This window comes from Polistes fuscatus, unplaced genomic scaffold (genome assembly GCF_010416935.1).
Source record: "Polistes fuscatus isolate 324 unplaced genomic scaffold, CU_Pfus_HIC Scaffold1, whole genome shotgun sequence".
NCBI lineage: Eukaryota > Metazoa > Arthropoda > Insecta > Hymenoptera > Vespidae > Polistes > Polistes fuscatus.
In genome coordinates this window covers 1,174,387-1,186,192 of record NW_025112997.1, presented here as the reverse complement: position 1 = coordinate 1,186,192, position 11,806 = coordinate 1,174,387, and the positions used below count along the sequence as shown (strand labels likewise).

At 31.1% G+C, this 11,806-nt stretch overlaps 3 protein-coding genes across 10 annotated transcripts; all 3 read left to right on the top strand.

The window, feature by feature from the left end:
- The first annotated feature begins 8 nt into the window (after positions 1-8).
- LOC122518609 (alkylated DNA repair protein alkB homolog 8) lies at positions 9-2,762 on the top strand. 4 transcript variants are annotated; one of them, XM_043637637.1, is made up of 8 exons: positions 9-78; positions 341-648; positions 720-951; positions 1,026-1,148; positions 1,207-1,410; positions 1,474-1,859; positions 1,948-2,103; positions 2,179-2,762. In XM_043637637.1, the coding sequence occupies exons 2-8, from the start codon at positions 541-543 to the stop codon at positions 2,728-2,730; spliced, it is 1,761 nt and encodes a 586-aa protein (XP_043493572.1). In that variant the 5' UTR covers positions 9-78; positions 341-540; the 3' UTR covers positions 2,731-2,762. The 4 variants fall into 4 exon arrangements, with proteins under 4 accessions (XP_043493572.1, XP_043493582.1, XP_043493601.1 ...); XM_043637647.1 differs by lacking the exon at positions 9-78 and adding an exon at positions 111-168; XM_043637666.1 differs by lacking the exon at positions 9-78 and having other exon boundaries at positions 533-648; positions 859-951.
- A 281-nt stretch (positions 2,763-3,043) lies between these two features.
- On the top strand, positions 3,044-5,078 carry LOC122518490 (mortality factor 4-like protein 1). 2 transcript variants are annotated; one of them, XM_043637458.1, is made up of 6 exons: positions 3,044-3,475; positions 3,561-3,678; positions 3,757-4,068; positions 4,150-4,362; positions 4,446-4,615; positions 4,719-4,809. In XM_043637458.1, the coding sequence occupies exons 1-6, from the start codon at positions 3,448-3,450 to the stop codon at positions 4,721-4,723; spliced, it is 846 nt and encodes a 281-aa protein (XP_043493393.1). In that variant the 5' UTR covers positions 3,044-3,447; the 3' UTR covers positions 4,724-4,809. The 2 variants fall into 2 exon arrangements, with proteins under 2 accessions (XP_043493393.1, XP_043493385.1); XM_043637450.1 differs by having other exon boundaries at positions 3,045-3,475; positions 4,715-5,078.
- Positions 5,079-5,353: 275 nt separating this feature from the next.
- LOC122518467 (serine/threonine-protein phosphatase PP1-beta catalytic subunit) lies at positions 5,354-11,012 on the top strand. Of its 4 annotated transcripts, XM_043637412.1 has the most exons (7): positions 5,824-5,867; positions 5,987-6,048; positions 9,393-9,880; positions 9,966-10,064; positions 10,146-10,385; positions 10,598-10,760; positions 10,862-11,012. In XM_043637412.1, exons 1-6 carry the CDS (start codon positions 5,839-5,841, stop codon positions 10,703-10,705), a joined length of 1,026 nt encoding a protein of 341 aa, XP_043493347.1. In that variant the 5' UTR covers positions 5,824-5,838; the 3' UTR covers positions 10,706-10,760; positions 10,862-11,012. The 4 variants fall into 4 exon arrangements, with proteins under 4 accessions (XP_043493366.1, XP_043493347.1, XP_043493357.1 ...); XM_043637431.1 differs by lacking the exon at positions 5,987-6,048 and having other exon boundaries at positions 5,354-5,828; XM_043637422.1 differs by having other exon boundaries at positions 10,598-11,012.
- Positions 11,013-11,806: the final 794 nt, after the last annotated feature.

The window sequence follows — 11,806 nt, the reverse complement described above, 5'->3', positions numbered from 1 at the left end:
CGCGCGCTCTCATGTAACTATACACAACATATGCAATTGCGCTAAGGAAAACGCTGCACAATTTACCCCTTTAAAAATGTACGTAACTCCCTCACCGGCCGGTCGTTTAAATGCTCTGCTGCCGCTGCTTTGAGCTGTGGCCATTTGCTCGCGTTGATTTTATGGCTGGTTGTAGAATAGATACTTTCTTTTTCTTCATTTTTGTCTTTCTATTTACTATTCCGTAGTTTCTATCTTATTACGAGACTATGGCAAACTTTATATGAATTATTTGATTTAAATATTTTATTGATGATTTAAATTTTATAAGTTTTAAATATTTTGTTTGTCTTAATTTTAGGTTATGTACGTTTTCCTCAGTTATTTCCCAACGATTCGCTCTTTTGTAATAAAATGAGTCACGTCACGTTTTAATATTATTCTAAGTATCGTCATCGTAGGTTATTAGTCGTACGATTCCGTAACACGTGAATCCACGTGAATGCGTTCTCAATTTATACTCATACACGATACAGTTAACGCTGTGCTGAAATAGTTATTATGGAACTCGAGTCTAAGATTATAACTAAGAGCGTGAGAAAACAAAAGCGTGCATACTACAGGCTTATAAGGGATATGAATATTAAATGTTGCGACAAACCTACCAGAGTTAGTTCTTTTTTCTATCGTTTGATTAATATCATTTATCCTTACGCCTTTAAGTTTTTTTTTTTCAATAGAATATACTGATTTGCAACGCAGGCTTGTCCACCGGATTAGATAAAGAAATGCTGCAGAATATTGTTTCACCTGTAATATCTAATTGTGAATTTATCATGCCACTAGGACGTACTTATTGTTTCATTAAATGTTTATTAGAAACTGATGCTATTCAATTGTACAATAAAATACATGGACGCTTTAAATTGGATGGTCAAAATAAACCGCTGTATTTGACATATACTGAATCAGGTATATTACTTATTTATTCTTTTCGTTATATATATATATCTAAGAAACTAAACATCAACTTTTATATTTTTTAGTACCTGATTTAAATAAGAATGCACTTGATTCTATATTGCCACCTGGTCTTAAAGTAATAGAAGATTTTATAAGCGAAGAAGAAGAGAAGTCCTTGTTGAATATAATTGATTGGACAGAAGATGGTAATATTATTAATTTAAAATATTAAAGTATTTTTATATAATTTATATTTTTTTGTAGGACCCTTTTTATCTGATCTAAAGCAAAGAAAAGCTAAACACTTTGGATACGAATTTCAATATCATTCGAACGATGTTAATCCTAATACACCAATTATTCCAATTCCGGAAGAATGTAGATTTTTACAGGGTAGATTTAAAAAACACGAATGTGGAGCATACGACTATGATCAGCTTACTATCAACCGTTATTTACCTGGTCAAGGTACTAATCACAAAAAAAGATAATCAATATTCTATTTACGATATTTATTTGCTTTATTTCAAGGAATACCTCCACACATTGACTCACATAGTCCTTTCAATAATACTATCCTTTCTTTATCATTGGGTTCTACGTGTGTTATGAATTTTAAAAAAGAAAATGCAAAAGTCAATGTTATTTTACCTCGACGTTCGTTGTTAGTTATGACCGATGAAGCACGTTATGCCTGGATGCATGGAATTTCTTCAAAGCATAGCGATTTAATTGAAACTCCTAATGGGATTGTAAAACAAATGCGAGGTATAAGAACTTCGTTCACATTTCGAAAAGTACAAAAAGGTCCTTGTACTTGTAAGTTTGTTGAATACTGTGATTCAAAGAAAACCTCCTTTTCTTCTTCTATAAACAATAAGTCGGCAATGGAATTAGAACAATTTTATGTACATAAAGTATGTGTGATTTATTATTAATGTAGATTTATATATTATAATCTAATTCAAATTGTAATTTTCTAATCGTATAAAAAAATGTTTTTAGGTATATGATGAAATCGCAGATCACTTTAGCGAAACTCGAAGCAAAGGTTGGCCTAATGTAATCAAGTTTTTAAACAGTTTAAACGACGGCTCCTTAATAGTAGACGTTGGTTGCGGAAATGGCAAATATCTTCAAACCAATGAAAATATTTTTAAAGTATGTAACAAACGATTATATGTGATATTGTATTGTTACATAATATTTGTACAGTTGTCAATTTAAATTTAACAGATTGGTTGCGATCGAAGTTCTAAGTTAACAGAAATATGTAGAGAAAGAAATTTCGAAGTACTCCTATCCGATTGTTTACATTTACCATATAAAGACAATTCAGTAGATGGTGCAATAAGTATCGCTGTTATTCATCATTTGTCGACTGAAGGAAGAAGAAAAAAAGCGATCTCTGAAATGATACGCATACTTAGACCCTATGGTAAATGTTTGATCTATGTATGGGCGAAAGACCAGAACAGAAATTCCAAGCAATCCAATTACTTAAAATACAATACTAATAAGAGAAATGATAATAGTAATGATACATGTACATTACAAAGAACTGAACAAAATTTGTTATTTCCTGTACATAGAAATCGAACAGAATTTACTCATAGTGATATGTTTGTACCTTGGAAAAAAAAAAGTGGTGATCATTTTCTCAGGTATTATCATCTTTTTGAAGAAAATGAATTATCGATGTTGTGTTCAGAGATTTCTCTGGTTTCGATCAAAAATACTTACTATGATCAAGGTAATTGGTGTATAATTTTAGAGAAGAATGTATAGTTGTGTACAAAAATAAAGATACTAAAATAAAATTGTTTTTGATTTTATACTTTCTGTTTACACATATAATATATATATATGATGTATATGTATGTATGTGATATGTATATTCACTTCAACCAATAGCGTCACGTAACACTTTAAGGTTGTTTTCCATCGAATAATTGATCGTTGCGTATACTTTAGTCTGAAATATATCGCTATAATGCTATATCTCTGATTATAACCTATATTTTTTCATAACAAAATAATATATTTATATTTTATTATTTGAAATATTTTATAAAAAAGTATTATATGTAATATTCCTCAATGTATTATATAACAACTGTTTCTTACAAATAATGAAATATAAATCATATTATATACAGGGTGCGGCCAAATAACCTGTGATTTCTTATGAAAAAATGAAAATTAAAAATAATGTATATACATATTACATATAGTTACAGCATGCAGAGCTAATAGTTAATAATTCTAGTGTTGTGATTGGTTAGGTGAAGTAGATTTGTTTACTGTTGATTGTGAATGCATTTCTACTGAGTAAAAAAATACAAAGAACTGTTTAAAATGATTTAATCATTATATTGAAATTAATGAACACTTGTCGAGAGACAATCCACAGTGGTTTATTGGTCTTAAATACGAACGATAATTTGATTTATTTGATAGGTTAAAATAACTATTAGCAATATTAATAATCAAGAATCTGTAAAGATGCCACCAAAGTGCAAATTTCAAGAAGGTATATTTCTCTATTATTACATAGCTAGAACAATTATTTATTTGACGTATTGCAACATGTATTAATTTTATTTTCTGTGAAATAGGTGAAAAGGTATTGTGTTTCCATGGACCATTGATTTACGAAGCCAAATGTTTAAAGTCATCCATCACGAAAGAGAAACAAATTAAATATTTTATTCACTATGCTGGTTGGAATAAAAAGTAAGTATAAGAGATAAATTCTAATTTGACTACTCTCATATATTACGAGTTATAATTTATATTATATCTAATTAATAGCTGGGACGAATGGGTGCCGGAAAGTCGTGTATTAAAATATAACGAAGCTAATGTACAAAAACAGCGTGAAGTGCAAAGAGCACATTCTAATCAACAAAGCGCACAAAAAAATAAAAAAGGTAGCACAGGCTCCAAAACGCAAGGAAGAAGAAGCGATGTTGGTAGAGAAAAAGATACAGATAGTAGAGCTAGCACACCAGTAGCAAATGTTGATAAAAGTATTAGTCGATTTAGTAAAAGTGCTAGTAACATTGTTACACCTTCAACATCTCATGATACTCCTACAACCGAGGCACCACGCAAGAAACGCAGGTTTGTTATTGAAATACTTTATTCTTTTTATTACAAATATATTTTGAAAAAATAATAATAATAAAATAAATTATATTACAGCCGAGTAGAACCAACGGGTGAAAATGAAGAATATCTGACTAAGGTTGAAGTTAAAATTAAGATACCGGAAGAATTAAAATTTGTACTGATAGATGAATCGGAAGTAATATTAAAACACCACAAATTACCAGTCCTTCCTGTTAAGAATACAGTCGATAAGGTCCTAGATGATTATGTAGAATCAAAGTCACTTGGAAAACCTGAATCTACTAAGTTAGTTTCCATAACCTTTTGTTACTTATGATAAAAAGATATATTATAACAATAAAATGTTTAATTTTAAATACTTGTTTCAGAGAAAGCATTATGGAAATAACTAAAGGAATTAGGGATTACTTTAACATTACTTTAGGTCTTCAATTATTATATAAATGGGAACGTCCACAATTTATCCAGATGATGAATGACAATCCAGATGTGTTGCCCAGTCAAATGTATGGAGCCTTTCATTTACTTCGACTATTTGGTAACGATTCTAAATATCTTATATATATAATATATTTAAATATGTAATATTTTAAGATTCTCCAATTAATACTATAATTTTATTTCCGTTTATTTTCAGTTAGACTAGGCAGTATGCTATCCTACACTACTCTAGATGAAAGAAGTATACAGATATTGTTATCGCACTTTCATGAATTCTTACAATACTTGCAAAAGAATCATGTCGAACTATTCAATCTGCAACAAGATTATACTGATCCTCCACCAGACTATCATCGAAAGTACGGTTAAGAAAATACTAAATAATTAACATACTAAATCGTTTTCATCCATTGATCGTAGTATATTGCAACGGCTTACACACTGTTAAAAAGAGTTGTAAATTATTGCGAATTTTACAATCTATTTTATAGTAGATATTTGTTGAATCGCCTGATAAACAAATAATAATAAACATACTGGCGGAAACATACTATTCATAATTTTCATAGAATTAATTAACGGGTTTATCCTTATGGTTGATGTCTGATGTAACAGTAAGACACAAATTGCCTAGAAGTTTTCATCACAAAAAAAAATACGTGATACTAAAAATTGCAAAGAGAAACGAAATAATGTCAAAATATATAAACGTAAACGACTTAATTATTATTTACTGGATATACTTTTTTAAATTAATTTTTATTTCATTTTTGGTCCAAAAAAAATGTATTATTTTCTACTGTCTTCTGTTGACAAGCTTACATTCGAAGAGAGTGAAGTGAGAAAGAAGTAGGTTAACCAATTAGAAATGAAAGAGTGAGTGACTAGCCAATCGGAAGCGAGATGAATGGAGTCTAGCCAATCAGAAATGAGATGAAGAAAATTGAACTAATTAGAAGCGAGAATGAGACAGTCGAACAAATCAGAATCGAAAGTGAGTAAAGAAGGAAAGAAAGAAGAAAGAGAGAGAGAGGTAGGATGGAGAGTAGAGAGAGAAGGGTTGAGAAAAAGTGGGAAATAACAAAACAAGATGTCCGTATCAGCAGTCGATAAGAGTTTATCACGCAACGCGCTTAACATATACGTCTGTAAGCTTTCTCTCTCTTTCCGTAAACGCGCAAACAAAACAGCCAAGTGCCGAGGAAACCCCTACTAACCGTTTTACGAGCGTCAGTGTGCTAGTCAGTGGCAAGAAAAAATGGCGGATGTCGACTTGAACATCGACAGCCTCATACAAAGATTATTAGAAGGTACGTGATAATGAAAGAGTACTCGCGAGGGATCACAGTGTAAGATTATTAATAATAACTTCGCTTTCGATTTCGCAAAGAGGCGTGCTTTTATTCGTATTAAATAATCATGTTAAATCGAACCAAGTATTATCGTGTCGCGTATTACTACTTCGCAGCAGCAACAGCAGCAACATCAGTGCACACAACTTATTTTCGAGCGAGCGCGACAAATCGAACGGTACGCGTCGTCTCATTTTACCATTTTGTCATTTTACTTTCGTATGACTTATACAATGAGATATCGTGATTAATTATTTCAGAGTTTAGGGGAGAGCTGTTCGCTCGTTCGCTCGCTCGCTTCTACGTATATTCATATCTATTTCTAGTTGAGAGCGTCTTTTTCACGTTATGTAGGAAATCTTTGCTTAAGAAAAAAGAAGAAATGAAAGATAAATAGATAGATAAGAACAAATAATGTGATAAATATCGATCTTTTTTCTTTTAATTTTTTTCCAGTACACTGAATATATATTTTAAAAAAATATTTTTTAATGTGAAATGTTCGATTAACCGAGTATATTTTGTTTAGTTTTAATAACTAGAAAAAAAAACGATTTTTTCTGTTTCTCTTTTTGCCTTTCCTTTTCTCTTTCTCTTTTTCCTCAATCTTTTTCTCACTCTCTCTCTCTCTTTCCCTCGACAAAACGTGCATCGTCGGCCCTTTCGATGCTCCCTCTCAAAGTGTACAACACGCAGAAAGACCAGGTTCAGAAGAAAGCCAAGCTAAAAGATATTTTCTCGTCGGATTTTGTCGGTACGCATATTATACATTTAAAAGAAAATCAAACCACGAAATCCATGTAGTTGCGCTATTATGTATACTTCGATTTTATTTTTGACTTATAATATTATATTTTTCTTTTTTTAGTTCACCTAATTTTCGCTTAATCTCGAGCGTCCTTTCATAGCAATCGGGGTAGACGCAGAAGTTATTGTTGCAAAAGAGATTCCAACGATAATATACGGTTTCCTATTTTATATATTTTTCTTCTTTTTTTTTTTTATATTTTTTTCAGCCCTTCGTCTTTTTCGCGCTCGAAAGCTTCGCGCAGGAAACACACATGCATATATATACATATACATAACTTATTTACTTTATTTACAACAGCATGTACAATGGCGGAAGCGTGGAAGGTGGTTATATGTCTTGAAAACCGGTTAGCAATATCGTTTTTGTTGATTCTTTTCTTTCTTCTCTTTCTCCCTTTCTTTCCCTTCCATTTTACGTAAGTACTTACTACGACTTCTTTCTTTCAGGACATCCTTCTTTCTAATTTCAATTATCCCGCTATTTTTTAATCTTACCTATAACTGAGTCAAACCAGTAAGATAAATTTACGACGGAAATGTCCTTATTTGGTCTTGATCAACGTAGTATCGGAAAATTTTATTTGATTAGTGTAGTACGATATATGTAACATATACGATGTATATACAAAACGCATTCACACATTCACAAATAAATAGACAATATATACGTAAGAGTTATTCGCTTGTAAAGAGTTGCAGCTCGAGTAGACATTTTTATGATGCGTGTGTAAAGCTTTGCCATTTTATCCTCGATAATGGACTATGCCAACCATAATAATAATAATAATAATAATAATAATAAGAATACGAAGAAATTTTTATATTCAAAAATGTCACAAGTTTTGAATTTTCTGTAACATTTTTCAAACGCTGCTGTAAACCTGCATACGCAAGTTTAAATTTTCGCGGGTTATTTATTGAATACGCAATAATCTTGTTCTCCAAATAATATTCCCTCCCTTTCCACCATTTTTGTTTGTATTATCGAAGAATATAAAAATATGTATATTTATCAAGATTATATTCTTACTTAAACTACGTAACTAATTAAACGATAAGTTGTTTTTCAATGATCGACTCTAGACGGATTGATTTCTATGTCTATAAATAAATTAAATCGGTTAAAAAGAAGAAATAACACACGCGTACACATACATACATACATACATACTTACAGTGTTAATAATGATAATTAGAAGAATATTTTGAAATGATGTCATGTTCGTAATAAGAAATAAGATAGGAATTAGGATGGTTGTAAAGTAAATGATCTAAAAGCGTCGTGTGAAGGTGTTGATACAATAACATATGAGCTTGCCTTTTCCCCACTTTACATCTTTCCTAACATTACTCTTTTCTCTTCATCGCCTATCCCCTCTCGATCATATCGTTGTTTCACGAGGCGCGAAATATACGTTGAAGTATTGTTCGCGTGAACGAACATCATCGATCGTTACGCGTTCTTTTTGCATTTTTACCTGTACAAAGAGACCGCTGTTATGCTACCTTTTTACATAATCACTCTTTATTATCATGTGTATGTATATATCAAATATTTACTTCTCTCTCTCTCTCTCTCTCTCTCGTCTCTCTCTCTTTAATTTTTTTTTCTCTCTGTTTGTGTTCCATATTTTTAGTTGTACAAGGTCATTTATTCGTAATGCGTGATATCTCAATGCATGTATATTTACACATATACACACACACGTGCACATATATATAATATGTGCGCGCGCGTGCGCGTGTGTAGGTGTGTATGCATATACGTCGTTTGAAATAAAATTCTTGCTAACATGGAGAGGATATATGAAACTCGTTCTTTCTGGAATGAATATCGTTATTGTCGTAGGTGGAAAACGATAATAGATTCTTTCACTCATATATAAATGCCATACATGTATGAGTTTGTGTATTAATTTGCGTAAGCCCCTGCTGTGTTTGTATTATATATAAACCATCATATACACTTAACTTGATAAAGTCTAACCTTTATAATTCAAATTTGTTTCTTTTTTATTAGATAGGTTCTAGCATTATTTCAATATAAATGAATTAAGTGAACTGAGTTTATAGATAAATCTAGTTAGATAAATGAAAGTTTATATACGTACAAAGCACAATCTGCATATGTGATATATAATTCATTATTTTTTTTATGAAAGATAGTTTAGACGATTATTTGAATATAAATGAGTCAGGCAAATAAAGGAAAAAAATATTGACGATTCTGATGAAATAAAAAAAGTACATATAAGTAATATATGATTCATTATTATCTAAAAAGATAGGTTAGACTATATTAAATTAGTTATAATGAAAAGAGTATATAGGCAAAATATATTGACAATTAATTTCATAATAAGAAAGAAGTGTCCATCCATTCATCCGTTCATCTATTAGTATCACAAGGGTGAGTCACCAAGAGAAGTTTTTTTAGCAAGTGGGATTTTTTTTCTCAAGGTTGATTTGTCAGTCCAATGTTCAACCCTTAAATTAGTTGGCTTGTACGACAAGCAGGGGATATTCTATTTTTGACTCACAAGGGAAGAAATATAAATAATAAGTATTACATTTAACGTAGAATATGCTCCATGCTGCTATTCGCGATGCTGCCTGCTAATAATCGTATGCCTCCATTATCGAAAACTAAAGAGTGAATGAAACTCAATAACAATCTATTCAAATAACAAATTATAATTTATGTGAACACAGTAAGAGGATGCAGACCGGGGAAGACAGTAACAATGTCCGAGGGAGAAGTACGTGGACTTTGTTTAAAGTCCCGTGAGATCTTTCTTCAACAACCGATACTACTGGAATTGGAAGCACCTCTTAAAATTTGCGGCGACATTCATGGCCAATACACGGATTTGTTGAGACTATTCGAGTATGGTGGATTCCCACCAGAGGCTAATTACCTTTTCCTTGGTGATTATGTTGATCGTGGAAAGCAATCCCTCGAGACGATATGTCTCTTGCTAGCTTATAAAATCAAATATCCGGAGAATTTCTTCTTACTACGTGGGAACCATGAATGCGCCAGCATTAACAGGATATATGGATTTTATGATGAATGTAAAAGAAGGTATAACATAAAGCTTTGGAAGACATTTACCGATTGCTTCAATTGTCTACCAATAGCCGCCATTATCGACGAGAAGATCTTTTGTTGTCATGGTGGCCTCAGTCCAGATCTTCAGGTGATTTCATCGTACTTTTATTTTTTGTATTTTATTTTTAAAAATTGTCTCTATAATGCACACAATTTTATTTGTATATTTATAGAGTATGGAGCAGATCAAAAGGATCATGAGACCCACCGATGTACCTGATACCGGTCTTCTTTGCGATCTACTTTGGTCTGACCCTGATAAAGATGTTCAGGTAAAATAAATCCAAACGAATCCTAATTTTTAATTTATTTTCTCGAGAGTAAGACAAATATTATGGTATATTTGAATTTAGGGTTGGGGAGAAAACGACAGAGGTGTTTCTTTCACCTTTGGTCCAGACGTTGTGTCCAAGTTCTTAAATCGTCACGATATGGATTTAATATGTAGAGCTCATCAAGTTGTCGAAGATGGTTACGAATTCTTTGCTAAAAGACAACTGGTCACTCTCTTTTCTGCTCCTAATTATTGTGGAGAGTTTGACAATGCTGGTGGCATGATGAGCGTCGATGAAACTTTAATGTGCAGTTTCCAGGTATAATCATGATTATATATACATATTTAAAAAAAAAAACACAAAAAGATAAACCTACATATTTATATTGGATCATTATTCTGAACCATTTCTAATCCGTAGTTTAAATATTAATAAAATAAAAAAACACATTGACCTAATAAATAGAAGTAATTTACAATAATCGAAAAGTTAAATAGCATGAATCTTTCATTTTGTCTACGATCTTGCAGATCTTGAAACCTTCAGAGAAGAAAGCAAAGTATCAATACGGTGGTATGAATACTGGTCAAGCAGGCAGACCATCTACACCACAAAGAAATCCAGCGAAAAAGAAATGACAGCCTTCTGACCCAAATGAACAATTAGTATTCTCTTTATTGACAGTGCTGAAAGGTAAGGTTTGTCTATTTACGAGAAAAGGTCGTACAGATTCGACGGGACGATAATCTTTTAATCGCAGAAACTAGTAAGGACTTTATTTTCACGTTTTTCAGCATGAAGACGTCGAGCTCGATCTAATCTATCCTAATCCGTTAATATATAAAAGATAAAGTGTGCGTAAGACGATTACTCTTATTTTTTATGTTGATTGCATCTAAAACGTGAGATATTGCGGTTCTAATTATTCACAAACGATAGAATTTATTTTTGTTCTTTTTTTTGTTCCTTCTCGTTTCTTCTTCTTTTTTTTTTTTTCATTGAACTAGGCGACGTCTACGGTTCTTTGAAAAAATAATTTGCATTTTTTCCTTACAAAGAAGACGATAGTCCACGATTGATAACGGCACAGAGAAATCTACATGACACAATAGATTGAACTTTATTGCAATAACTTTGTTGTTTGTTTTCGATTATATTTATGGGAGATATAATAATTCTCTTATGTTATGATTTTCCAATTGTAATAAATTATAAAATGATTATATATATAGATATAAATATATATATCTATATATTAAGTATTCCTTTTTTGGGTATATATATGCTATATATAAACATATATATTTATTTTTTATTTTTCTAAATACATATACATATATATATATATTTAAAGTCATTGCAAATAAATTGTGTTTTAATAATCTCTGTAGCCGTTGTAGTTATTTTGTTTTTGGTAAAGTATTAATGGTCCGGAGAACAATTTAAAAGTTTAATTAAGTATTTATTGCTTCCATGCTTGTGAGTTCAAAGAGGCATCAATTCTAGATTGATCAATGTCCGCGTTGTTTTAGAGATTTTTTCAACTAATTAATTACTACTACTAATATTATTTATTGTTATCATTGTCCATCATTCAACGTTATTCATAGTCATCTTCATTGTCATCATCGTTGTCATAATTATCATAATTATCATAATTATCATTATTACAATCATTACCATTGTAACCATCTCATTATCTTTATAATTGTTATTCTCATTATAAGCATTGCAGTTTA

Coding starts and splice junctions, on each gene's coding strand:
- LOC122518609 (XM_043637637.1), top strand. CDS start 541: ATGGAACTCGAGTCTAAGATTATAACTAAGAGCGTGAGAAAACAAAAG. Junction 952..1,025: donor TTTGACATATACTGAATCAG/GTATATTACTTA, acceptor TATATTTTTTAG/TACCTGATTTAAATAAGAAT. Junction 1,860..1,947: donor AACAATTTTATGTACATAAA/GTATGTGTGATT, acceptor AAATGTTTTTAG/GTATATGATGAAATCGCAGA.
- LOC122518490 (XM_043637450.1), top strand. CDS start 3,448: ATGCCACCAAAGTGCAAATTTCAAGAAG. Junction 4,069..4,149: donor GCACCACGCAAGAAACGCAG/GTTTGTTATTGA, acceptor ATTATATTACAG/CCGAGTAGAACCAACGGGTG. Junction 4,363..4,445: donor GGAAAACCTGAATCTACTAA/GTTAGTTTCCAT, acceptor TACTTGTTTCAG/AGAAAGCATTATGGAAATAA.
- LOC122518467 (XM_043637412.1), top strand. CDS start 5,839: ATGAAAGAGTACTCGCGAGGGATCACAGT. Junction 6,049..9,392: donor CGAGCGCGACAAATCGAACG/GTACGCGTCGTC, acceptor ATGTGAACACAG/TAAGAGGATGCAGACCGGGG. Junction 10,386..10,597: donor CTTTAATGTGCAGTTTCCAG/GTATAATCATGA, acceptor ACGATCTTGCAG/ATCTTGAAACCTTCAGAGAA.